Here is a 25,790-nt window from a genome sequence, read left to right on the forward strand (position 1 = left end):
AAACACTGGCATGCAAAGCTAGATTTAATTTTAGACTTAAAATCAAAACTAAAAATTGTCAACCAAATGTAACTAATTATTTTCCATTCATCTCCCACTATTTTCTGATTTTTAAAAAAATTTATTGGAGGGGAAAAATATATATATATATATATAGATAGATAGATAGATATATTAGATAAAATGTATGTTAAAAAAAAAAAAAAAAAGGTAATTTAAAATGAATAAAACTCATTGACTTTAACAGGTGCTACCTAGTCAGTGGTGAATATGATTATCATACAAAACAATCTGCAAAACTGTCAGTTAATTTTGTTGAAAGAAAATTGAGTGTACAGCCTTTTTTTTCCACCTGTGACCTGCAAATAGTTTCATAGATATATGTGAGACTGAAACAGATCCCTCTTTAACAGAGTTACTTGTCATTCTAGCATTATTATATGTACAGAAAAGTCTTTAAATAGCACAAAGTTTCCAAATCTTTTTGTCTTTGATACTGCCACAGCCCTGTTTGGCTCAAGTACCCATTCACTGACGCCAAACCTGATACACAGGTTAAATAAAGAATCCCATGTGGAATGCATGTTCCAGGGAATTGCTGTTCTAGCCAAGGTTGTTTGCATCATTGTGTTCAGAGGAATGTTATACATGTGTTGGCCTATAGTACATTAGTGCTCTTCAACACCTTTCAGTTTCCTCAGCACCCTGCCTTTCTAAAACATCACACAGGAAGTTTTTTTTTGCAAACAGTAAAGAAGAAATATATGTTCACATACAGGAGTTCACACTTATTCATCTGTCATTTTATAATGCATTGTATATCTTCACATGGCATGTTTTATATATCTATTAAATACAAATATCATTTGTCGTAGTTACACAAGTCATGCATGTAATTTAATTTTTTTTCCTCAAAGCCATATTAATTGATATTCTGGAAGTCTGTGAGGTGATTACGTAACATGAAAGGCACTGCTGAACAAAAGGTGAAACCTGTCTTTCCTGAGGTCAGCAACCAGGTATTTGTCAGTTCCCTGTGAAAAAGGGACAGTTTTGAGTGTAGTTCAGCACATAACTGCCACCTTTACAAATAAACCACTTACAGTCACAGATAAATAAAGGTTTTGTTAGAAGCTTGCTGAAATGTGGTTATGTTGTCTGAGTCATATACAGTTCACTGTGGAGGTTTCTCACAGGCTTAATGTAGTTGGGTCACATAAAAATATCCTGTTGTGCCTTGTGGCTTTTCGAGTTATTACTAACCACTTCCTTGAACTGGAGGGCAAAAACACATGAATAAGCAAATGAGGGGGAGAAAGTATTGGTCTATAAAAGTATGTGATGGACAGAGCTGAAGCAAGTGGTCGGAGTGGGGGAAGGGAGGGATCGAGAAAAGCAGGTATGGGGAGGAGACCAGTGGAGACTTGACATTTCAATACAAATATCTGCCCGATGAGTTGAAACAGGGCAATAGCTTGCAGTTCTGCTCAATATTCTGTGTGCAAAACGGTGACATGAAAGGAGGAAATTGAAACTGCTTAAGAGAAACTTAAAGTGATCAGCTGAAGAAGAAAGAGTTAAGCATAACGGCAGCACAGAGGAAAGTCTGGAAAAGCAGAGAAGAAGAAGGGGCAAAGTATCAGCTTTTGACAACAAAAGGTAATCATGGACAAATTAGTAACTTTCAATTTATCTATGAATTTTATTTTAATTTTAATTTGTGAGAGTTAAATTGGTAACACATTACAATAAGGCTGCATTAGGTAACTACATCAGTTAACATGAACTAACAACGAACTACAATTTTACAGCACTTATTAATCCTGGTTAATGTTAATTTCAACACAATAATACATTTTCAAAATTAGATGTCGTATGTTAACAAATAATAATTAATTGTTGTTCATGATACCTAATGCATTGACTGTTGCTTACAAATAGAACATTATTGTAAAGTGTCTCTGTTAAATTTATGAGCAGTTCTCATAGGTGGGTTGTTGCGACAAAACTGATGTTAGGGTGACAACGCCTTTCCTGAAAGTTCAGATAAATAGTCAAATAAACCATTATGGATGATGGCTGAACAGATAGATAGACAGATAGACAGGCAGAGCACCACACTACGTGCACTATGAACAGCATAGAAAGCTATGAAAGCTATATTGCACTATGAACAGCATTAAAAGCTTAAGCCAACATAAAAACTCTGGGCAGTTTTATTTTATGCTATTGAATCTGATCATTGCTCATCTTTGACTGATTTAATAAAACTTGACTACCATGACTCTTCTGTCTAAGCTCTCAAGCCATGAAAAACAATATCATTCTAGGCATTTGTGCTAACTGGCACATGAGAGATTTATTTGCAGACAGTCAGACAGACTAAAACAATGCTTGGTCTGTATTGCAGTAGTGAAACCAAGCTTATGTTGGTCCTATCAAAACTTTCATGGCTTGGTGATATATTAGGTTATAGATTGCCTTGCTTGTTTTCACATCATTTCTGAATTTCATAAACCATAATATGATGTTTCTAATATTTACAGAAAACAGCACTATGACAGCAATAATTAATGAAATTATTATAAATAAATACTAAACAGCTGACTTGAATCGAACATCAGAACTGTACTGGTATCCAACACCTACACCAGCAAGTGTTTCGTCAATTTCTATATAAATATGCAACACTGTGTGACCCATATGACAGACCACTATGGACAACGAGGACCAGGAGTAAAACTGAGTTTCAGTTAGTAGAGAGAGTGTTTAGTGAAGACAAAGTTATCCACATTTCTCAAAGTTAGAAGAGACAGAAAGGAGATGAGCATAAAGCCTCAAACTAACTTAGACTATGGATACAATAGTAATTATAGGCACATGCAAATTAATTTAAATCATCTCTAAGATTCTAGAAATATGCCAAGCATGGTGGTCTTGTTCTACTATATAAATGCCGTGATTGAGAGATATGTGATTGTTTATCTTTTGAAAGAAGATTCTCTTAATTCATAACCAGGTATCATAGGAGTTGCAGGTATGTAGTAAATCCAAGAGCTTTCTTCTTCTTTTGACAACTCTGAGCCCCGGGGCTGACAGCAGATTCTCTTTGAGTTCAGTTCCTTTGGCTTCGTTCATCACATAACTCGCATAGCTCCAGACAATCATGGCATCACCTCAGTAGATAGAACAAACAGAGGGGCTATCTTTCCCTCAAGGCAGAGTAAGGACCTTACTGGTTCACAGGTCTTAACAAGCTGGAAGATAGAACAAGTTCTCCACAATGAAAAGAGAAAAATAAAGCTGAAATATACTTTTAGTTACAAATAGCAGGAATGCATTTTTGTCAGTAAATAAATGTGGTATGTCAGTGACCTAGGCATAGTTCACACACACAGTCTTCTAAATGCTCAACTCATCAATAGGACAAAGACGAAGGGATAAATCCACCCCTACAGTGTAGTCGCAGTGTATAGCTGCAGATTTATTGCACATTCATTGCAAAAAAATTTCGAAAGATAAATGTACTTGAGAAACAAAACTACAAAATATTATGTCTTGTTTAAAAAAAAAAATTTATAATAATAATAATAATAATAATAATAATAATACAAATTAACATTTATGCTTATAACAAGAAAAATTGTTCGCCAATGGAATAAGAAGAAAAAAAACTGAAAAACCTCATTGGCACATTTTCTTGTTTTAAGCATAAACCCCCATAAGGATGTTTAGGTATTTTGTTCTGTAAAATAAGAAGAATACTTAATAAAAACAATTTTCTATCATTTTATTTTTTCTCTCTTGTGAATATAACAATTCTCTCTTTCCTTTCATAGTTTATATTGACAACATAAATTCACAAAAAAAGACTTCCTGTGAAACTATTAATCGATTTAATGCAAGTGAACACAATTACATTTCAAAGTAGTCAACTGATTTGATCACAGGCGAAATGAAATAATAATAAAAAAAAAACATTCATATCGTATTACTTGCAAAACCACATTCTCAAGGTGATAAAACCCCCGGTGGTTATTCCTGTGAAATTTCATGTAGTTGTTCTTGTATGCCATTGACAGTTATTCACTTTCAACAATACTTGTTTGTTGGTTTGCAATCATGCTTTCAGCTTTGTTGGGTGGGACACTTTTATGTGCCTCACCTCACCATGTGAGTCAAATTCCTGCAACCATGTTTCAAAATTCAATAAAAACCTTTCCCATTAGAGAGGAAGCTGTTATGGAGGAACAACTCATGAAATAAGGTGAAATGAAATGCTGAAATCTTGGTGTTTGGGTGTCCACATACTTTTGGCCATAGAGTATAGATTGCTATTGGATGGGTCATGGAGCTCTGATATGGAAAGATATGGATGGGTCATGGAGCTCTGATATGGAAAGATATGGATGGGTCATGGAGCTCTGATATGGAAAGATATGGATGGGTCATGGAGCTCTGATATGGAAAGATATGGATGGGTCATGGAGCTCTGATATGCAGATTGCTCTGCAAAATACTGTTTTTTTGTTATTAATGTGAGTGTTTGTGTGTGTGTGTGCAGATGGAGTACAAAGTGACGGTGGCCACAGGTACCTCAGAATATTCAGGAACCAATAACTATATCTTTGTGACTCTGGTTGGGGAAAAAGGAGAGAGTGAGAGAACAGTGCTGGACAATCCAGGCTTAGACTTCCGTAGAGGCGCGGTGAGTGCACGTGTATAAGTTTAAAGCACTTAAATGCCTTTAAAGAGGATTTTGTTGCATTACAAGCTTCTTTAATCCTCATTTGTGTTGTCCTTACATTATAGCTTATCGTCTCATCATCACAAAAAGTGATTAAAAACTTGTGCATGTTATAATTTTTTTCTCCCTTTTCCCTGTTTTTGAAGGTGGATGATTACATAGTCAGAAGTGCTGCTGATTTGGGTCATCTGATACTGGTGCGTCTGGAGAAGCAAAAGTACTGGGTGGAGGATAACTGGTTCTGCCGTTATGTGAAAGTCAGTATACCTGGTGAAAGATGCAGCCATACTTTCCCCTGTTACCGCTGGCTAGTGGGAGATGGAGTGGTGGTAGAGCTAAGAGAAGGCACAGGTCAGTTATCCAGAATCTAAAATGTTTATTTTGATCTGAAAACAAGATGACACTATGGTTCAAACCTCATCTCTGCTTCCCCCCTCTCTCATAGCTAAAAAGCTTAGTGAGGACTCCTTGCCACAAGAGATTGCCCACAGAAAGGCTGAGCTTCAGGAGAGGCAGAAAACATACAGGTCTCATTGGAGTTTACATACACTGAACATCACTGCATTCCAATCTTTGTAAGGAATGTACTTCCAAGAATCCCTGTTAAACACTTTGCTTCTTCTTTTAGATGGCTTGCATGGGCTCCTATGATTCCAAAATGCATTGATTGCAAGTCAGAGGCAGACCTCCCCCAAGATGACCGCTTCGACAATGAGAAGCGCAGTGACTTTGTGGGATCTCTGCACTATGCGTGAGTTAAAATGCAAATCATATTTTGCACAACTGTAATGTTTAAATAAGTGGATGCTAGTGAGTTAATGTTCTTAACTACTGAAATGTCCAGTTTAAATGAATAAGCATGCTTTGAAATTCATGTATTGATTACCACAAACAAAATATTCTGACCTATCCCTCTTTTTTTTTTAAAAGAAGCAAAAATCTGGGTTAAAGTGAGGTGTTTAAAATGGAAGCGATTGTTAAAATACTCACTTTTTCAAAAGTTTCAAAAGTTACTAAATACATTTTTGTGTAAATCAATGTTATGCCACAAATGCTGTCGATTGATCTTAACTTGTATCAATCCTGGAACATTCCTCTAATTGTCAACATTAAACTAAATCCTTGCATTCTTGGTAAAGAATGCATGGATGGACCTCCTGTGTTCAATGATTGTTCAATGTTTACCTATGGTTAATTTGCTATGTGCAGTACTAACAAATGTGTCTGATGAGCGCCACAGAATCACATCTTTTTTAAAGTGACTAGCTGGCCTGTGTAAATGTATGTATGTTTTTTAAGGAGCTTAAACAAATCGCGTTACTGTAGCCATACATCATCACATCAACCATCCATCCATTTATTCTAAACACCAAATCATTCTTCCTCTCCTCTTAGACTTTTGGAGCTCTCGCTGAAAAAACTGGCAATCAAGTTTGGAAAGTCCTGGGATGACCTGGATGACTTCAAAAGGATCTTCTGGAAGTTAAGAAGCCCTATTGCTGGTACAGTCACTTGTTCTGAACTGTCAACATTTTTTCCCCTAATTACTCCAGTTATTTACCACATAAATTCACAAAATATGCAAATTGTCCAAGTATTAAGCTACTTTTAATGATTTTGAGGAAATTGCTTCATTCTCTGTAAGCTCTCTTCCCAGAACATGTCACTCTGTTATGTAACCTCTTAGCTGCATGTCAAAGGCTCCTTGTTTTGGATAAAAGTAGAGACGAGTCTAACCACTGTTATGTTCTGCCTCAACTAGACCATACATCATATAGATGAATACTGTTCATCTTCTATGGAAATTTCACTCTGGCGTATTTTAATATTAAAAAGTATGGCTTAGCTCACACCTTTCCAGTTTCAAAGTCTAGTTTAATCAGTATTCTCCTGCATCTCTTCACTGAATTTGTCCTTGTTATAGAACTGTCTGGTCCGTTTTTACTTTAATATACTTTGTATGATTTTAATAAGCTTGTACACTGATCAGCCACAACATAAAAACCACTGACAGGTGAAGGGAATAACATTTATTATCTCATTACAATGGTGGCACCTCTCAAGGGGTGGGATATATTATGCAGCAAGTGAATAGTCAGTTCTTGAATTTCATGTGTTGGAAGCAGGAAAATTGGGCAAGCGTAAGGATCTGTGCGACTTAACAAGGGCCAAATTGTGATGGCAAGACGACTGGGTCAGAGCATCTCCAAAACAGCAGGTCTTGTGGGGTGTTCCCGTACCTACCAAAAGTGGTCCAAGGAAGGACAACCGGTGACAGGGTAATGGGCACCCAAGTCTCATTGATTGAAGGCTCACTGATTGTCCGATCACACAGAAGAGCTACTGTAGCACAAATTGCTGAAAAACGTAATGCTGGCCACAATAGAAAGGTGTCAGGACACACAGTGCATCACAGCTTGCTGCATATGGGGCTGCGTAGCCATGCACTGGCCAATTCTGACCCCTGTCCACTGCCGAAAGTGCCTAAAATGGGCATGTGAGTGGTAGAACTGGACCATGGAGCAATGGCAAATGGTGGCCTGGTTTGATGAATCACATTTTCTTTTAGAACACATGGACGGCCGGGGGTGTGTGCGTCGTTTACCTGGGGAAGAGATGGCAGCAGGATGCACCATGGGAAGAAGGCAGGCCGCTGGAGGCAGTGTGATGCTCTGGGCAATGTTCTGTTGGGAAACCTTGGATCCTGGCATTCACGTGGATGTTACTTTGACACGTACCACCTACCTAAATATTGTTGCAGACCACGCACACTCCTTCATGGCAACAGTATTCCCTGATTGCCGTGGCCTCTTTCAGCAGGATAATGCACCATGCCAAATTTTGCACCTGCAAAAATTGTTCAGGAATGGTTTGAGGAACATAACAAAGAGTTCAAGTTGTTGACTTGGCCTCCAAATCCCCAGATCTCAGTTCGATTGAGCATCTATGGGATGTGCTGGACCAACAAGTTCGATCCATGGAGGCCCCACCTCACAACTTACATTACTCAAAGGTTCTCCTGCTAACGTCTTGGTGCCAGATACCACATCTTCAGAGGTCTTGTGAAGTCCATGCCTTGACGGGTCAGAGCTGTTTTGGCGGCACAAGGGGGACCTACACGATATTAGGCAGGAGGTTTTTATGTTGTGGCTGAGTAAGCACAATTTACTTTGTTCAAATGTCAAGGAAATGTTATGCAGCTATTCTAAGTAATTTCAAGTAGTTTCTAATCATGTTCAATTTAAGATCAGTATCTTAACTGTTCATACACAGAAAGGTATTAAAATGATTAAATGAATAACTTGACTCTGTGATGAATATTCTGATTAGAATACACCATGGAGCACTGGAGAGAAGATAGATTTATTGGTTACCAATTCCTCAATGGTTCAAATCCACGGATGATTAAGAGGTGCAGGGTGCTGCCCTCTAATTTCCCTGTCTCTGGAGACATGGTGCAGCCCTCTCTGACTCCAACAACCACTTTGAAGGAGGAACTCAAGGTGAGAGTTTGGTGTGCACCATTGATAAGTGGTTTGTTATATTAGAATATATACTGCAATACTGTTGCAGCAGTAGAATGGATTTTTCTTTCTTTTTTACAACCGTGAATCTCATGTTTCTTTGTGTTTTCTACTGAAGAAAGGGAATGTATTCCTGGTTGATTATGCTATATTGGATGGCATTCCTGCCAATACAATCAGAGACCAGAAGCAGTACATAGCTGCCCCACTCTGCTTACTGTATGAGCACCCTGAAAACGGCCTCATTCCCATTGCTATACAGGTAAAACTCACTACAGAGCAACTCATTTGTTGTGCTTCTTTACTTTATTCGCAGTTGCTTTACTCACAGGGATTCTTTGAGAGAGACCTATCTACACAGGAATACTTTATTGTTAATCTGGTATCATAATAATCTGAGATTAATTTAAAGCAGAGTTTTCAGCTACTGGCAGCCCCCTATCACTGCACAAAATGAATCGAATACAGCTCATTCAACTCATAATAGAGTGTCCTGCGAGACCTGATTTGGGTGTGTCAGAGGGGGAGGAGGTGGGGGGGGGGCACCTGAAACTAAATGTGAAGAATAAGAAGAATTGCTTGATCGATCTTCCCCCTTTCTTTTAGCTTGAGCAGAAACCCGATAAGGACACACCTATATTCCTTCCTAGTGACCCACCTCTTGCCTGGTTATTGGCTAAGATATGGGTTCGTCACGCTGAGTTCCAGATCTTTCAAGTGTTATCACATCTGCTACGCACACACTTAATGATCGAAGTGATCTGTGTGGCCACACTGCGACAACTACCTGCTGTTCACCCTATATATAAGGTTAGAGAATGTCTACAGGATTTACTGTGTTGGAAAGAGACATTTGCCTGTTTCAAAGCATGATTTTACTCTAAGCTTGAAAGTTGACCAAGTAATGACTAAGAAAATGTTTCTTGTTGGGTCCTGATCACCCTGTCAGTGTCTACATTGTGATTATAATGACCATCTGACTGTGGATTCCTCTTTCTACATTACAAAATAAGTAAATAAATCAACATCAAATATTGATTTGAGTTTTACATGAATACACAAAAAATGTTCTTCATGTGCTTACATAATCTAAATTAGCTGATTTAATTCAAGTCAAAAATTATTATTTAAAGGGATAGTTTTTTAGAAGAATATTTCAGCTCTATAGGTCCACACATCTCAAGTGAATGGGTGTCAAAAATGTTAAGTTCCAAAATCCACATTAAAGGAGCATAAAAGTAATCCATATGACTCCCGTGGTTAAATATGTGTGTTTATACATGATATGAAAGGTTTGTGTGAGAAACAGATAAATATTTAAGTCATTTTTTGTCATAAATTCTCCTCCCTGCCAGTAGCGGGTGATATGCACAAAGAATGTGAATCACCAAAAACACAAGAAGAAGAATGTGAAAGTTAAAGTGGAGATTTACTGAGCAGGGAGGAGGATTTATAGTAAAACAAAGTACTTAGATATTGATCTGTTTCCCACCCACACCTATCAAATCGCTTCTTAAGATATGGATTTAACCACCAGAGTTGTCTGGAGTACAATGTTAATTATATGGATTTTGGAGCTTTAACATTTTGGCACCTAGTTACTTGCATTATATGGATCTGCAGAGCTGAAATATTCTTCTAAAAATCTTCTCTCTAAAAAAAGTCATACACATCTGGGATGACACGAGGGTGAGTGAATGATGAGAGAATTTTCATTTTTGGGTAAACAATCCCTTTAACATGAATTAACCTGACTACATTAGGTTACACACACATACACAACTCATTTTAAGAATTAGATCAGGAAGAAATAGCTCATTAATGCAACAATTAAAGGGTTGCACATTTACATTTTTTATGCGAGATGAAAGTGCCCATGAAGTGATATGAGAGATATCTGTGCAAATATAATAAAGAAACCAGTTGCTTAAGACAACATTCACTCATTATACAAAAATATTTTAATTACATTAAAATCACTTCATATATTAAACTGTCCTGTTGCACCATATTTGTTAATGGTCTTCTTCACTCTCTATTTCAGTATGTCCTCTCCTACTACTTTTTGATTTCTCACTCTCTCACTCTTTATCTCTGTGCAGCTGTTGACTCCCCACCTGAGGTATACACTTGAGATTAACTGTCGTGGCAGAACACAGCTCATCTCGCCTGATGGCATCTTCAAAAGGGTGAACATCTTTAAACAATAAATTACAAAAAAAAGGCAAATGCACACACACACACTATGTAACATGTTTACAATATGCCCCGAGTTTAAAACGTTCAGAAAATCCAGAGGGTTTACTGATTTTCAGGGCTTGTTGCGAAATACCTGTATACTTAGCTCACTTTCTTGGTCTTAAATTGTGTTTTTAGGTGGTATCAACAGGTGGAGATGGACTCTTGATTCTGGCACAGAGGGAGTATGAAGTACTGACCTATCGCTCCCTGCAGCCTAAATTAGACTTCTTGGACAGAGGGGTTACTAAACTGAGTGGCTATTTCTACAGGGACCATGCCCTGATGCTGTGGGATGTGATTCAAAAGTAATCTTTACAAATAAGATAATGAGCTTCCTTCATCTTTTTTAATGTAGCTGTGAAATATATATTCTAGACATCATACAGACATCACATTTACACATGACTGAAACTCTATACAAATGACATCAGTATAAAATAATGATGGCCCTACTCTTGAACTCAGACCTGTTTATTCCTATCTTTAAGTACTCCTTTTCTCTCAGCTTTGTTTCAGGAATAGTTTCCTTGTACTACAAGAGTGATAGTGAAGTGGAAAAGGATGCAGAACTTCAGGCTTGGATTAAGGATGTGGCTATGGAGGGCTTTGTGGATGTGCCTAATTTTGGTAAACAATGAGTGTGCAACTGCATTTTCATATCATTGGACTCAAAGGCCTGAGTCAATAATAGGACAACAAGGGTCCTGTAACAATAGCGGATAAATGATAAATTTATAAACCATGTGCAGTGTATTTATTTAGGCATGATCATATACATTTAAAAAAGTTTTTAAAAAAATGACAACACACACAAACATGTCAAACCCCTCACAAAAGACACACGTTGACAGGCAAATACACCTACTAAATAAAGTAAAGGAGATGAGACAACAGGAAAATTAACTAAATTAAGTCTAATTACCAAAAATGGAAAAAGATACAGTGCCCTCATGTGGTCACCAAGGGAAGTACAAAGTGAAAACGTGACATGGCTAAAGAGGGATATTTGCTAATACACAAAAATAACAGATTTCAAAACCGTTTCCAATGAATGGTCCTTGTTGTGTGAATCATCAATATGAACTATCTAGTTACATAGAAAACAGTCTTGACCTTTCTTGTGTCTAGGTCTAGCCAGTGAGCTAAAGAGCAAAGAAGGGCTGATCACCCTGTTGAGTGTGGTGATCTTCACCAGCACAGCACAGCATGCAGCCACCAACAACGGACAGGTATATAATGCCGTCTTAATACCTTTAAGAACCAAAGTTATTTTTGGCCTAATACATTGAAACCATGTGGCTACAAAACACATTGGGTGTTTATTATTTACATAAAGTGTGCTGCTTGTAATCTATGGTCTCGCTTCTGATCTTTCTTTCGCTCTATGATGTAGTTTGATTGGTGCGCATGGGTACCCAATACTCCCTGCACCATGCGGCAGTCCCCACCAAGAGATAAGGATGCTGTTACCATGGGCCTGATCATGGACACACTCCCTGATATCAGCCAGTCCTGTGTGCAGATGGCCATCACATGGCATTTGGGCCGGGCACAGCCAGATGCAGTAGGTCAACAGTGCGGTGACAACTTTGCCTTGTTGCTGACTTTGTTGTTGCCTCATAAATTACAATATAATTGTGCAAGAGAAACTAAGCATAATGGATTAACATGAAGCATCAGGCTATGCGAATCCAAAAAAATAAATAAATGGCCCCATAAAAAATAAAATTAGCTTTAAATCATTAAATAAAATTATAATTGCTCACTATGTTTCTTTTCTTTTTCTCAGATCCCAGTGGGGCAGTATGTGGAACAGTACTTTACTGAGCCTGCTGCTTTGAAGATAATTGACAAATTCAGAAAGGAGCTAAAAGTATTGGAGGAGCAAATAATGTCTGAGAATGAGGGACTAGAACTACAGTACCTTTATCTGTGTCCAAGCCGCATAGAAAACAGCATCACCATTTAGAGAAAAATGTATTTTGGTATACACTTGGCTCTTGATGTATGATTACAAAAATCCAGTGAGATTAACTAATAAAGTAAAAATCCTTGTTGCTGCAACTCCTCTATACTACATTTTTGACAGGAAATGTAAACATACTGTCTGTTGCATTTCCCCTAAACATCTTAATATTTAGTTACAAATAAATCTGGGGAGAATTATCACATTAGTGGATTTTATTTATCTTTTTGCAAATGTCACCAGCAAAATAGGATGTTCATGATGTTTGAAAGTCCAATGGTTCGACTCTGATAATCTTCTGTGAAGCAGATGAACACAAATGCAAATAAAACCAAGAGTGCCTTGCCAAGACACAGCTGAGACTAGCAGCTTTATCAGGAGCTTTTGAGTAAGCAGAAATAGTTTGGTGTGCTTATGTAAATATTTTTTATTTTTTTTCTCAATATGATTTTCCCATTAATATTTCTTGATTGTTGATTCATGAAATGCAAATCATTTATAGAGTTGATATCAAGTTCAGTCTTTTTCCAGATGAAGAGAGTTACTTGTTACAGCATCATAGTACATAGCAGCTATAGGAAAATACGTGCTGACTTTGTTACATTATGAACACCCTCTACATAATGTATATTTAAGTACAGAAAAGTCTATTTCTTATATATAGAAAAATGTTCTAATACCATTGATGTATTTACAGTTTCAAATCTTTCTTTATAACCAACTAGAGGCCCTTTAAAATGTTCTAGTCTGAAAATGGCTCACAATTATACAAAATGTACTCTATAGTTGTAAAGGCAAAATCTGGAATCCGCAGCTCAGAATAGCACAACAACCATGATGACAACAACAAAAATGTCATATTAGTGAGGTACAGGTTAATCATAAAGTCAATCTCACACTTTATGAAAGGAAGTTAGAAGTATGGTTAAACTCCAATCACTAGGCAGTGCTAATGCACCAGAAATTCCTTGCGTTTGTTGAGGCGAACCTGACAAAATGACAAGAATCCTATTAACACATAGATCGCTGCTGCAATGAAGCAATTGTATCCAACTTGGTTGTACAGTTTATAAATGCTCTGCAATGGTGTCTCCCTGTAATGTGAGAAGAAAAAAAAAAGTTAGTCTTTTCATGGTAAAATCGTTAAAAAGCATTTGGAGTGCATATATTTGCAGTCCTTCACATAAATGGTACAACTGGCAGTAACTGTTTTCTCATTGGTTTTTGCATGCTGTGTGTACCAGAATCGGCTTATATCACTTTTGAACATAAAGAGGAAATAGTGGGGCCTTGTATGGAAAAACATTAAAAAAAAAAAAAAAAAAAAAAAACTGTTATAGCTTCTGTCATAAAGTCTTGTGAATACATGTGACATTCTCTAGCTAGACACAAATAATTTTCCAGTTTGACTAAATGAGCACATGGCAAAAGAAACTCACAAGTTGTGCATGTCTTCCTCTGTAAAAGGCACGTCTTCTATGAGCACGGCTGAATGTGTGGTGAAGAAAATCCCCAGCACTGCCTAAGAGAAAAGTAGAAAACAGGAAACTTTGATTATGGCATGGAGCTGTTACATTTCCCATCATTAGCACTCTTCCATTGATCTGACGTATTAAGTGATTTTACCATGCCAGGGCAACTCACTGATTAATATTATAGTTAAAAAAGTAAGACTGTACAAAATAATTGCAATTTCAAATGTGTTATTTGGTTGTTCTTAAAATTTTAACATAGAATGCACTTATGTATTTAGTGGTCTTTCAACATGTGTACGCGCATGCGTAGAACAAATTGAGAATATTTTATTTTAATTTAAAAATACTTTTATCAAGTGAAAATACGTCACCAAGAGATAATACTTGTCTTTACCAGCATAATGACACCCCAGATGCTTAAGACCAGTCCACATGCTGCCAGTTTAGGACCGCAAAAAAGTAAAGAAGCCATTTTTCTAATAAATACTTTCCAGATTTCTGTTACCTTGAGATGTCTGAGGACAGTTTCAAATTAAATAAACCTTACACGGCCGTCATTTGTACTTTTTGAAGCCACCTGCGTTATTGTTTTAGTTTTACACGTCTCGGCGAGATCGATGTCAACAGTCACCCGATCAAATCAGCTGACCTCAGAGGAAGCGGAAGCAGACTTTACAGCACAGTGCAACGTCATAAACAGATTGAAACAAACTTTTAAATCAACAACATTCGGATTCGAAAGTAACACCGAATGTCCGCTACAAAACCACTTCCATCCCAGTCAACATTTAACTGATCGTCATTTCATATATCTTTCTAAGACAAAGTAAATGCCTAAAACGAAGGCATTAAAGTGTACCGTGAACAAGTCATTTTTAAATTATATTTTGCAAACAGACTTGAACGAAATTTTCAGTAAACACAATTCTCACATACATATTTTTTATTTAGCTCTGTTATATGTCACGCATGTGTAGACTCGCTTTTAACTCCAAAAAAATAAAAATAAAAAATAGCTAGTAATTTCTTAGTAAAAATAAGACTTGACAAACTGCAGTCTTGTGGACAATTGTAAGATATTTGTGTACTAAACACTCGTAATGATAATTGCAAGTGACTGAAACTGGACACCAGCAGCGGTTACTTCTTGTATGACTCTTTTCTTATTCTCCACCCTTCATGTTCTCTCCCCATAACAAAACGTCGCCAAATTCCTTAGTTTTCCAAGTCTGCATTGAGGAGTTTTATGGGACAAAATACGGTAGAATCAGAGGGAAAACTCACACAAGATAACTCCCTAAAGAGCACTTAGCTGGAGTTTAAGCGGGGAAAAGAGAAAGAAACTTAATCTCGTGTGATGAAACCAGTGAAAAAGCATAAGGAAAATACGAAGAGGGCGCGTTAACGGGACAGCACGAAAGGAAAGAAGTTTTAAACTCAAAAGAAAAACATGGGAACGCGTGTGTTTTTACTTGTTTGATAGCGCATGGAAAGAACGTGCGCAAACACCCAAAAAGATACAGGTAAAAATGCATCTAAGGAAATAAATTAAGCGATACAATACCTTTTTGAAGCATCGTGTCAGTGCAATACGTGGCCACAGGCTAACTCCAGGCAAATTGCTAAGACTTAAAAAAAAAATGGAATTGATAAATTCAGAAATGCATAAATGTTTCCTTATTGATAATTTAAGCCTAATTTAAGTCGTTACATTGTTCGTAATGTTGTAACGTCTCAAGGAGACATTAAAGTGTTGGATATTTTTTTCACCAAAATTATTCAATCTTTCCTGCATATACTGTGTCATGTAATACAGTCCAGATGTTGAGGGAACAATCGTTTGAGTAAACCCATCGGAGATGCAGCTTCCCTCTTTGTGCCGCCATGAACATATGGCTTTAAATAATTACAACATTCTCGCATCATTCTTTGCCTGAAATATTATTTTCTTGATCCACAGAGGCCTCATCTTGCCCTCTTTACTCTTTTTTTCTTAGTGACCTTAAGAATGGATGGAGAGAAGGAAAAAGAGCGGGAGAGAGGAGATGAGAAAGAGAGTGATGAAACAGAGGAGGACTCAGAAGGGGCGGCCTTGGTTTGGCAAGAGAGATACCCTGAAGATGACCTGGGCTTACCAATCATGCACTGGGAGGATCTGAGCCTTCGTATTGCTGAACTTGAGAAGCAACAAGAGCAACGAAGACTGAGGGAAAAGGTCTGAATGAAAATAAAGATGGTCAAATACTTTAAAGTTGTGAATGATTGAAAAAATTTAATTATTTCAGACTGGCCAGAACTCAAGTCACTGGTATGCCTTGAGTATTTGAGAGCGTTGACGGTACATTGCCACAATAAATTGTTTTCTAGGCTTATGCACATTAGATCGACCTGCCTGAAAAAAAAATATTTGTCTGTGGGTGATTTGAACTAGAGAAGCAAAATTCATGATACCATTGTTGTCTGATATTATTACTAATTTCAAATATATTATTGAAGTTTATCTTGACCAGTTTGGGAGATTTCAGTCTTTCCCAATTCTAGTAGATTTGGCTTTAATGACCCCATAATATGAAAATGAAGGTTTTGCTGATTGCAGTCCATATCTACTAGCTTGAAGGTCATCTATATGCTAGTGTACTTCTAAATGCCAACAAAATTCATTTTCAGAAGATATAAGCATTTAAAATCAATAGTCTTTCTTTTCTGGCTAAAACAACCCAAGCAAAATCATGACATACTCACCAGTGCTGGTGATGCCTTGGCAGGGCACTTCGAAAGAAGCTTTAGGCTCATTCCAAACAGAATTTCCAATAAGAATAACCTAAAGAAGGAATACTGATTTACCATTATCACAGTTATCTTTCAGCCCTCTGAAGCTCTCGCAGTCTTCAAATGGAATATGGCATAGGAATGATCACTTCTAAATAAAACGCACCAATGCAGGGTTTGGATGCACTGAAAGTTTATTGATGTGTTTAAAGCAGGTGTTTTTCTGAGATATCTTATGATGTTCAGCACGAGCAAGTGTTCTTTTTCTTTATGTTTTAGTGTATTGTGATTCAAAACATTGACATTTTGTGATCTTTTACTCACTTGTTTCTCAATCATCTGCATTGACTTGTTCAATGGCTCCAGCCTCTTTGTAAGCTGTGTTTGATTTGTCAGCTGGTAATGTAGTAGTTAAATCATCGTTTGGTTCTCAAATCAGTGGAAATGTGGTCAGATTATTGAGATAGCTTCTCAGTTTCTCCATACACTGGCTCTGGCATGAGAAGCAGCAGGGGTGTGTGATTGTATGTGTGGGCTGTGATACAAATCAAAGCCTACTGGCTGTTTTAAAAAAGGCACAAGCCGTTCAACATGTCAGTCCAACTTCATGTATCAGAAGGAAATACATCAATAAAACAATGAAAACTGTGCTTGTTCTCTAGACACTGCAAAGCAGTGCAATAAAGCCGCTTAGAATACCTGTGCAAGTCTAGTTGACAAGTTTTTGCACAAGTAAGCACCTCTCAAATTTTCTTGAGAAAATGGTAACATAGTTTATACTAAATGTGGTTCTGCAGGACTTGGACAGCCTGACGGTTGATTGGCCAGAAATCAGAGGGCTGAGGAGTCACAGGGAAATGTATGAAGACACGGAGGATGATTGCAACAGTCGTCTTACTGCTCTAACATCAAGGTGCTACAGTTTTAAATATCTTCTGTTCTGTGCAACTTTTTAGAATGTGAATAATAGCAATAACAGTCATGCTTTATTATTGTAGGGTCCAGAGCCAAATGAATCTACAGCTCTGTTTCATCAACAACAGTGAAAGTGAGGAGGAAGAGGAGGAAATAGAGGCAAAGAAAGAGGTTCAATATATATAAATTGCATATACTGTAATACTCTATATGCCTGTGTAATGACAATGTAGATATCTCTTAGTGTACTTCAATAAATCTTTGCTGAGATTCACAATTTTCTGCTATGTACTTTATTACATTTTTCAGGTAGCACAGAAGTCCAGTAATGGTGGTAGCAGGCAAAGGACAGAGAAGCAGCAAGGTTCAAACTCGACATCAACTAAGAAAGCCAAATCAGGAGGGTTCAAGAATGATGTCAGAGCTGCACTCAGTCTACTCAGACACAAGTTGAGATTGGAGCAAAAACAGGTTAGAGCTGAGCACATATACAAACCAGCTGGCATGGTGGATTATCTGTAGAGTGGCATGTGTTTCACTATTTTTTGACTTCTTGCAGCATGCCCTTTGCTGCAAGTGTGCAACCTTAAGTGATTATGTATTATTTGATATATTCTGTATTTGTATTAGTTATGTATATACCATGCTAATTACAGTATTCTGTATATGTAAATGATATAAATGCAAAACATTAAACCATTTTGTAGACAATACCTCCCAGTGAAGCTGTCAGAGAAAGAGAGCATTACGAGCAAAGTGACTTGAAGAATTGGAGCTTGAAGGAGTTGAAAGCATTGAGGACATCACTAAGCAAAGACATTCATGGTAAGAAAACAGCCAAAACATAAACTTTAATGTTGCAGTCATGAAAGAACCATCAGTTGTGAATAAATGTGTGTGTGTGTGTGTGTGTGTGTGTGTGTGTGTGTGTGTGTGTGTGTGTGTGTGTGTGTGTGTGTGTGTATGCAGACTTCAGTTCAGAGCTGGTGGGTCGACTTCTCACAAGGGACCAGTTGAGGACAGAGCAGGATGCGCTGCTACTGGAGGTACAAGATATGACATCACTTTGATGTACGGTCAAAATAATTGTTTCTTTTAAGGAACAGAAAATGACCTGCAGACTGTGAAAAGCACTCCATCGTCACTTCAAAAGATCTTGTTAGTATTTGCAAATTTGTATTAAGGTTTTTGATTTTAGCTTTGTATTAAGGTTTTTGATATATATATCTATATATATATATATATAGATATATATATACACAATGTTAAGACACTGATGAGGTGCTGTTGCTGGCTGAGGAGGAACCTCATCCCACAATCAAACTGTTTGTAAAGTCAATTAACCTTTTAACAACCTCAGACACTTCATAGTTACATTATTATTAATCATCTTATGGCTGTAATTTAATCAACAGCAGTTTACATTTGTACTGCTTGAATTGCTTGGCAGATAAAGCAATATATGTAACGAAGGACAATATATGGCATGCCATACTCCCTTGCTCTACAGTATATTACTTTAATTTGTTTGAGTGCCAAAGTCATGTATGTAAAGCTTGAAATGTTACATAAATCATGAAATACTATTTGGAAAAATACAAAATATGTGTGATGTTAAATACTATACATTGCCAAGCATCTCATGACTGGATTGTTTCTGTCACTGCTTGTGAAATACTGAAATACTATTTTGTGGAATAAAAGGGATTTCAATAATGATGTATGTGAGCATTGTTTGTGGAGGTAAATTTGCTCAGTTATGTGAATCTGTGTATGTGTGTTGTGCCTAGCAAGATTTTGTTTTGTCAAAAGGCCAGCTCAGCACTAATAGAGGAAAAAAGAAAGAGGGAGGGACAGATCATGAAGCAAAAGATGACCAATGTGGGTTGAATTGAGAGAACGGTCAAAATAGCTATGAGAAACAGCTGAGGTGAAAGAGCTGACTAGATTCACGGGTAAATGACTGGACGAAGCTAACAATGCATCTAAATATGCTATTCTGAACTGCCTATCTGTATTTTGCTTGATAGTCAAGTTGGTTGATATTGTTTCAGTTGAAACCGAGGTGTTTCTGAGGTTTCATTCATACAAAGACTCTTTGCTTGTCTGAAAAAGGACCACATTTATCATAATTCAACCATCTATTAAACAGGTAAGATTATTGATCCATTTTTCAACGCCTCATAATCTGATCCCACAGGTGTGGTTAGATGTTCATGTGTCTGCTGTGTGTTGCAGTAGTAAGTACGAAAGTTTGTTTAGATACACCATTAAATTAAAAGTAAAGATAATATATTTATATGTATTTACAGTACAAACTGGTCTTGTCTCTTTACTTTAACCACAGTTTTCAGCTCTACTGCACAGAGTTAATATGTATGTAACTTGATTTTTAACAAGGGTTGTTTTTTAATTTTATTTATGAAGACAAGCCATGCTATTTTAATGTCATTTATTGACCTTCAGGTACTCACTGATCTATTGACATAGTGTCTTATAAATCTCACAAGTGATGGGCAATAAGCCATTCACTATGCACTCAGTCAGCTGTGTGCTAAGTTTACTAGGAGGTAGAGATAGCCATGATATCGCTTGTGAACAGAGTCTCAAACAATGTACACTGTGTATCGTAAATGGAACTAGAAGGAGCTTAGGTGTAGTTTGACAAAGACTGGAAATTTCAATCGACCGTAGGCTGGCAATGAACACTTATCAGTTATTTTTTTGGAGACAGCGGGAAAGAGGAATGGGGTGGAGTGACATGATGAGAGGGACGGGTTGGGTGAGGGGCAGATAGAAGATAGGACATAAAGGGGATGTGTGGTTACTGTTTGATGGGTTAATGAAGTGTAAAGGGTCTGAATCAGCAGCATATATACCTATGCGCAAACAGTACCAAGGGTTGTGAAAGAGAAAGGGGGATTAGAAGAGGGGTAGAAAGAGAGAGTAAGCAAGAGGGTTATGTAGGAAACAGCTAGAAAGATTGAGTACAGGGATATGTAAGGAATGACATGAAGGCTAGTTTGAAAATTACAAACGTTTTAACAATTTTTTCAGTTATCCTGACATGTTCTTAACAACGTTACGTGTCTTTCACAGATGTTAAACTAGGTAAAGAGGAGGAGATTAAGGGCAATTCAAGCAAATTCTGAATTTGTTCATTGGAGTTTGGAGAAGAGGGGGTTTCAGAAGCACAGAATGGGAGGATGAAACAGGGCCGCTCTCAAAGCATCGATTAAGAACTAGCCAACAATGACGACAAGTGTACCTACTGTTTTATTTGAAAATGGAAATGGGGCAGACACCCAGCTTTCTTCCTCACAAAATTCTTCTATCACTGGCCCCTGCAATATTGATGAGTCCTACAAGTACATTTTCTTACCCATTTGCTACTCCTTTACCTTTGTCTTCAGTATCACCCTTAATTCTGTGGTTCTATACCTTTCCTTTCGACACACTAGACGCTGGAATGCGTCCCTGATCTACATGGTGAACCTGGCCACAACAGACTTCATGTATGGTTTATCCTTGCCCTTCCTGGTGGCCAGTTACGTCATGCATGATGACTGGGTGTTTGGAGACTTCATGTGCCGCCTGGTGCGCTTCTTATTCTACTTCAATCTCTACTGCAGCATCTTCTTCCTCACTTGCATCTCAGTGCATCGCTACCTGGGTATCTGTCACCCTATGAAGACCATTACATTGGAAACGAAACGAGCAGTGAAGGGGACTTGTGTTTTGGTATGGATTGCTGTTTTTGCACTAACATGTCCAATTTTCCGTTTTGCACAGACTCAGTATCTGCCACGTAGAGGGCATCAAGGGATTTTGGGAGCAGTTGTAAATGGGAAAGGCACGAATCCAAGGGAGGAGGTGTTCAATAATTGCTGGGATGATGCAATTGATAGGGAGTTCCATGATTACGTTCCTTATGGGATCACACTTCATTTCTTGGGTTTTTTTGTGCCATTTAGCATCATTGCCTGGTGCTACTCCCGTGTAGTGTTAACAATATTTCGGACACTGAACTCTCAACCCCATCTTCAAGGAGTCAGGAGTGAGACAGGCCGTGAAAGTGTGGCTGGAATAGCTGGAGAGGGCATGTCTATCATCTTGGGCGCCCATTCACCTTACGTGAACAGGCGTCGCAAGTCCATCAAAACCATAATCACTATCACTTTACTTTTTGCCCTTTGCTTCTTCCCCTTCCATGTCACTCGCACCATTTTCTTGTTGCTGAAAATTACAAGCAATGTGCAGTGCCATACCTTGCGCATGGTCTCCATCTGTTATAAAATTACTCGACCTCTGGCCTCCTTCAATGCCTGGCTAAATGCACTGCTCTATTTCCTGACTAAAGAGAAAAATGGGCCGTGTTGTCAAAAACCTGAACATACCCAGCATGGACTCCTATGGCCACTGAGAATGCTGGGAAAAAGAGCAGAAGAGGAGAATGAAGCTGAGGATGCAGGGAACCACAAGGATAATGGCCCCAAAGCGGAAAACAGTACATACATAGATCTAGCTTAATGACTGACAATATGAGGATGGAAAGCATCTTGTGAGATCGACAGAACATGAAAGAGAGAGCCTGATTGAACTGCCTTTTGTGTGTGTTATTTACTTGAAATTCACGTGTGCCACATTTTGTTATATCCAATGTATTTGTATAATTGTGTGTATTCACATAAAAGCAGGAGGATCTTTTAGTTGTTTTGTCTTTTCAATGCTCCTTACAGACATTCATTGTTTTTATAATTACTGCTTGGAGGGTTAAAAATGACTGATTAACTAATTTTAGTGCATATTACTAGCACAATTACACATAGAATATCAAACTCAGGGTGTTTCATTTTTTTGCAGTTGTTGACACACCAGAGTGGATACATTTTATACTTGAATTACGTTCAGCACTTTCATGAGTTAAGATATCTAAGATGTGAATAATTAAACTGTTCTAATAATCATTTTCTGAACCTGCATATGAAAATCAAATAACCCAGTAATGACTGTGATCTTTTAATGCGGCTACATCATTAAGCTCTATTTAAGGTTTGTATGTCCTTGTGTAAGCATAGAATCTATATTTTTTAAGATTAAACATCAAACAGGTAAAGGTGATGTTTAGGCCTCACATTCTCCCCTGACAGGTTATATTCCACTGCGAGTAATTAATCAATTACTGTTTATTCCCTGCACACCTTCTTTCAGCTTTTCTTTATATTAGCCCATTTACATGGTCCTTGATTATTTCCTCAGTTATCAAAAGGTATAATTCTAGCTTAAATTATTTTTTATTATATCGTTTTTTTCTGGAATTGAATCTAAATGTGCATTATGTTACCAGGAGCCCCAGCTTGTGTACATTTGTGAACATGCATACATAAGTATGCACGAGCACCCTACCCTTTGTACTTCCGTCTTATTAAAATAGGTGAGAAGCAGATGATCCACGCAAGACCTCAGCCTCATAGACTGTTATTACTGCTGGGTTGTACTTTGGTTAATGATCGCTACCATGTTGCAAAACAGAATTGCTGTACCAAAGGAGAGCCTGCCAAATTTTATATAACAATTTCTATATAACGGTAGTGGATGAATACATGTTATTGATGAAATACCTTGTCTGCATTGCAGCAATAAATGTTGTAACTCAACTGTTCTTCTGACGAGATCTTAGCACAGATTATTATGAGCTTTTACAATAAATTCTGTTTTCTAAACTCTTTGATAATTCACACTTGATGATTTTTCAAACTAGGTAAGACTCACCCTTATCTCATTAGTTCATCTTTGGAGCAACAGAGCTAGAAATATGTGTTTGGTATCAAGGTGTATTAAAATAGAAGAGAGTTTTTGGCCAGATGCAATAACTGCAGAAAAGAGGCTATCCCTCGAAATATATCAGCATATTTGTACACTGATCTGTTCTTCTCTACTTAAGTTTTGTATGAATTTGTTTGATCTTGTATTGTTTAGTATATTATAAAAATGTTGTTCTGTCTTACAATGTTCCAATACTTCTGCCATTTACTGTTACTAGCTTCCAAAATTATGCTTTTCCCTTCTGCCCTACTTAGTTGGACTGTTAAAGTAGGATTGTCCAGTCTGAGTGACTCTTTAGCAATTTTATCAGTTTTTTAATTTCCCGGTACTCCAATGTGTGCTGGTATCCATACCAAATGGACTGCAGTGCCCACCTGCTTTAATCTATACAGTATGATAATTATTTCTGTAATGATATCACATCGACTTGACTGATATGTGTGAAGGCTACGAATTGATACCACAGAATCTGAACAGATCACAACTTTATTTTGGATCACTTCCTCTACCCAACTAAGTGCCATTTGAATTTCTCCCATTTCTGCAATGTACAATGATGTCCCATCTGTTAATCTCCCATAATTACCAATCCTAAATTCTGGAATATAAAACACTGCTCCTGTTCATCCTGTCTTTGGGTTTCTTGAGCCATCAGTGTACACTGGAAGAAATGTAGAATGGACAGTGTGGAATCAAATTATATAAAATGACAATGACACACAAACATAAATAATGTACAACCAGAGTATAAAATTATACTTCCAAAAACATTTAAAACTACAAAACTCTCTCCATAGCCCCTCCCCGAGAGCCTTCTAAAAAGGCTAAATAGCTGCCCCAATTTTTATTTAATAAACCCAGGTTGCCTAGCCTACTATATGACATTTTTGCAAATGCTGCTAACCTGCCCATCTCTGTGCACCACTCTTGAAATGAGGGCGCTCCAGCTGACTTCCATCCCCTAAGAATGACCTGTCTGCCAATCATAACATCAGCTAGGACCCAATTTCTGTATGTATTTTTTCCCTATATTAATGACCGCTCCATTGCCAAAAATACAGAGTCTGGGACTAAATGAAATTTGAGTGCCCAATATTTTGAGTGTCACACATAAAACTCTGAACCCTCAACCAAACTTCTTGGATCTTAACACACCACCAACATGGGTTGTGTCCGCATCTTCTGATTGGCATCACCAGCAGGTGGGTCTGTATCCTATCTGTATCCTATCCTATACAATCCTATATGACCAATCTAGAGGGGGTCCAATAGAATCGATGTAAAATCTTGAATTGCATAAGGTGCATCCTTGCATCTCTAGATGCAGTCTTGACATTTTTTTTTAATCCTAGCCCACACTCCCTCCTCCAAGTTTAAATCTCTCTCCCATAATCTCTTGAGAGAAGTTGAAGCTCCGTCCCCCAGACTCTGAATTAGCAGGGAGTAATACCCTGATGCCTCACGACCTTTTCCAAAAGCAGTAATCACCACTCCCAGAGTATATGCTGCTTTAGGGGGGTGTATATAACTCCCAAACATAGTACAGAGCAGGTGGTGCAGCTGTAAATACCTAAAGAATTGAGACCTGGGAATCCCAAAATGTTGAACCATATTTTCAAAGGATCTCAACACTTCACTCTCTCATAGGTCACAGAGCATATTAACTTCCCTCACAATCCACTCTGACCAGCAGAAAGGGGACTTATTAATACATCATTTTAGTTTCAGCCATATGCTCATAGCAACATTTAAATGTTAACTGATTAAACTGGACACTTTTGTCCATACCGAGTGCAAATGTGAGATAATGGGATGTGACTTAACTTCTACGGTCAGTTTGATAGAAAGGCTTTGCAATGGCAAAATAGGGGCATGCACTTCCTAAACAGGGAGGGGCTCTCTCACTTGGAAGCGACCAATGAGCCAAATGTCAAATCAAATCAAAATCAAATCACTTTATTGTCACACTACAATGTACACAAGTGCAACAGTAGGTGAAATTCTTGTGTGCAGTTCCGAGCAACATAGCAGTCATGACAGTGACGAGACATACCAATTACAGTAAACAACATATTTACAAAACACAATTTACATATCAAATGTACACATAACTACACAACACAATATAATATAATATATAATGTACAGTAAACAATACACACAATATAGAATACACATACACTAAAACAAAATAAAAAAAATAAGAGGATATAAAATATATATATATGCAGTAGTTGTATTGAAGGGAATATATTTGACAGTCCAGTGTGAGATAATAAGATGAAGATTAAGAAGATTAATAAAGTGCAGTGCTGATTGTTGATCGT

The 25,790-nt window shown here is 37.5% G+C and overlaps 4 protein-coding genes across 4 annotated transcripts; 3 read left to right on the forward strand and 1 right to left on the reverse strand.

Moving 5' to 3' along the window:
* Window positions 1–1,402: 1,402 nt before the first annotated feature.
* On the forward strand, window positions 1,403–12,518 carry alox12 (arachidonate 12-lipoxygenase). Its single transcript, XM_052127635.1, has 15 exons — window positions 1,403–1,659; window positions 4,565–4,708; window positions 4,894–5,098; window positions 5,193–5,274; window positions 5,376–5,498; window positions 6,143–6,249; window positions 8,078–8,250; window positions 8,390–8,533; window positions 8,878–9,081; window positions 10,374–10,460; window positions 10,648–10,817; window positions 11,018–11,139; window positions 11,641–11,741; window positions 11,906–12,076; window positions 12,302–12,518. Exons 2-15 carry the CDS (start codon window positions 4,565–4,567, stop codon window positions 12,479–12,481), a joined length of 2,013 nt encoding a protein of 670 aa, XP_051983595.1. The 5' UTR covers window positions 1,403–1,659; the 3' UTR covers window positions 12,482–12,518.
* Window positions 12,519–12,705: 187 nt separating this feature from the next.
* Window positions 12,706–14,594, reverse strand: rnaseka (ribonuclease, RNase K a). Its single transcript, XM_052127645.1, has 3 exons — window positions 14,348–14,594; window positions 13,918–14,000; window positions 12,706–13,572 (listed from the first exon to the last, which is right to left on the reverse strand). Exons 1-3 carry the CDS (start codon window positions 14,423–14,425, stop codon window positions 13,428–13,430), a joined length of 306 nt encoding a protein of 101 aa, XP_051983605.1. The 5' UTR covers window positions 14,426–14,594; the 3' UTR covers window positions 12,706–13,427.
* Window positions 14,595–15,142: 548 nt separating this feature from the next.
* si:dkey-6n21.12 (schwannomin-interacting protein 1) lies at window positions 15,143–19,339 on the forward strand. The gene is made up of 7 exons (XM_052134394.1): window positions 15,143–15,476; window positions 15,951–16,168; window positions 17,520–17,635; window positions 17,721–17,808; window positions 17,947–18,108; window positions 18,345–18,462; window positions 18,607–19,339. Exons 1-7 carry the CDS (start codon window positions 15,440–15,442, stop codon window positions 18,705–18,707), a joined length of 840 nt encoding a protein of 279 aa, XP_051990354.1. The 5' UTR covers window positions 15,143–15,439; the 3' UTR covers window positions 18,708–19,339.
* Window positions 19,340–19,670: 331 nt separating this feature from the next.
* Window positions 19,671–22,167, forward strand: LOC127645195 (P2Y purinoceptor 3-like). Its single transcript, XM_052128735.1, has 2 exons — window positions 19,671–19,789; window positions 20,737–22,167. Exon 2 carries the CDS (start codon window positions 20,890–20,892, stop codon window positions 22,165–22,167), a length of 1,278 nt encoding a protein of 425 aa, XP_051984695.1. The 5' UTR covers window positions 19,671–19,789; window positions 20,737–20,889.
* Window positions 22,168–25,790: the final 3,623 nt, after the last annotated feature.

This window comes from Xyrauchen texanus, chromosome 1, assembly GCF_025860055.1.
Source record: "Xyrauchen texanus isolate HMW12.3.18 chromosome 1, RBS_HiC_50CHRs, whole genome shotgun sequence".
Taxonomy (NCBI): Eukaryota; Metazoa; Chordata; class Actinopteri; order Cypriniformes; family Catostomidae; genus Xyrauchen; species Xyrauchen texanus.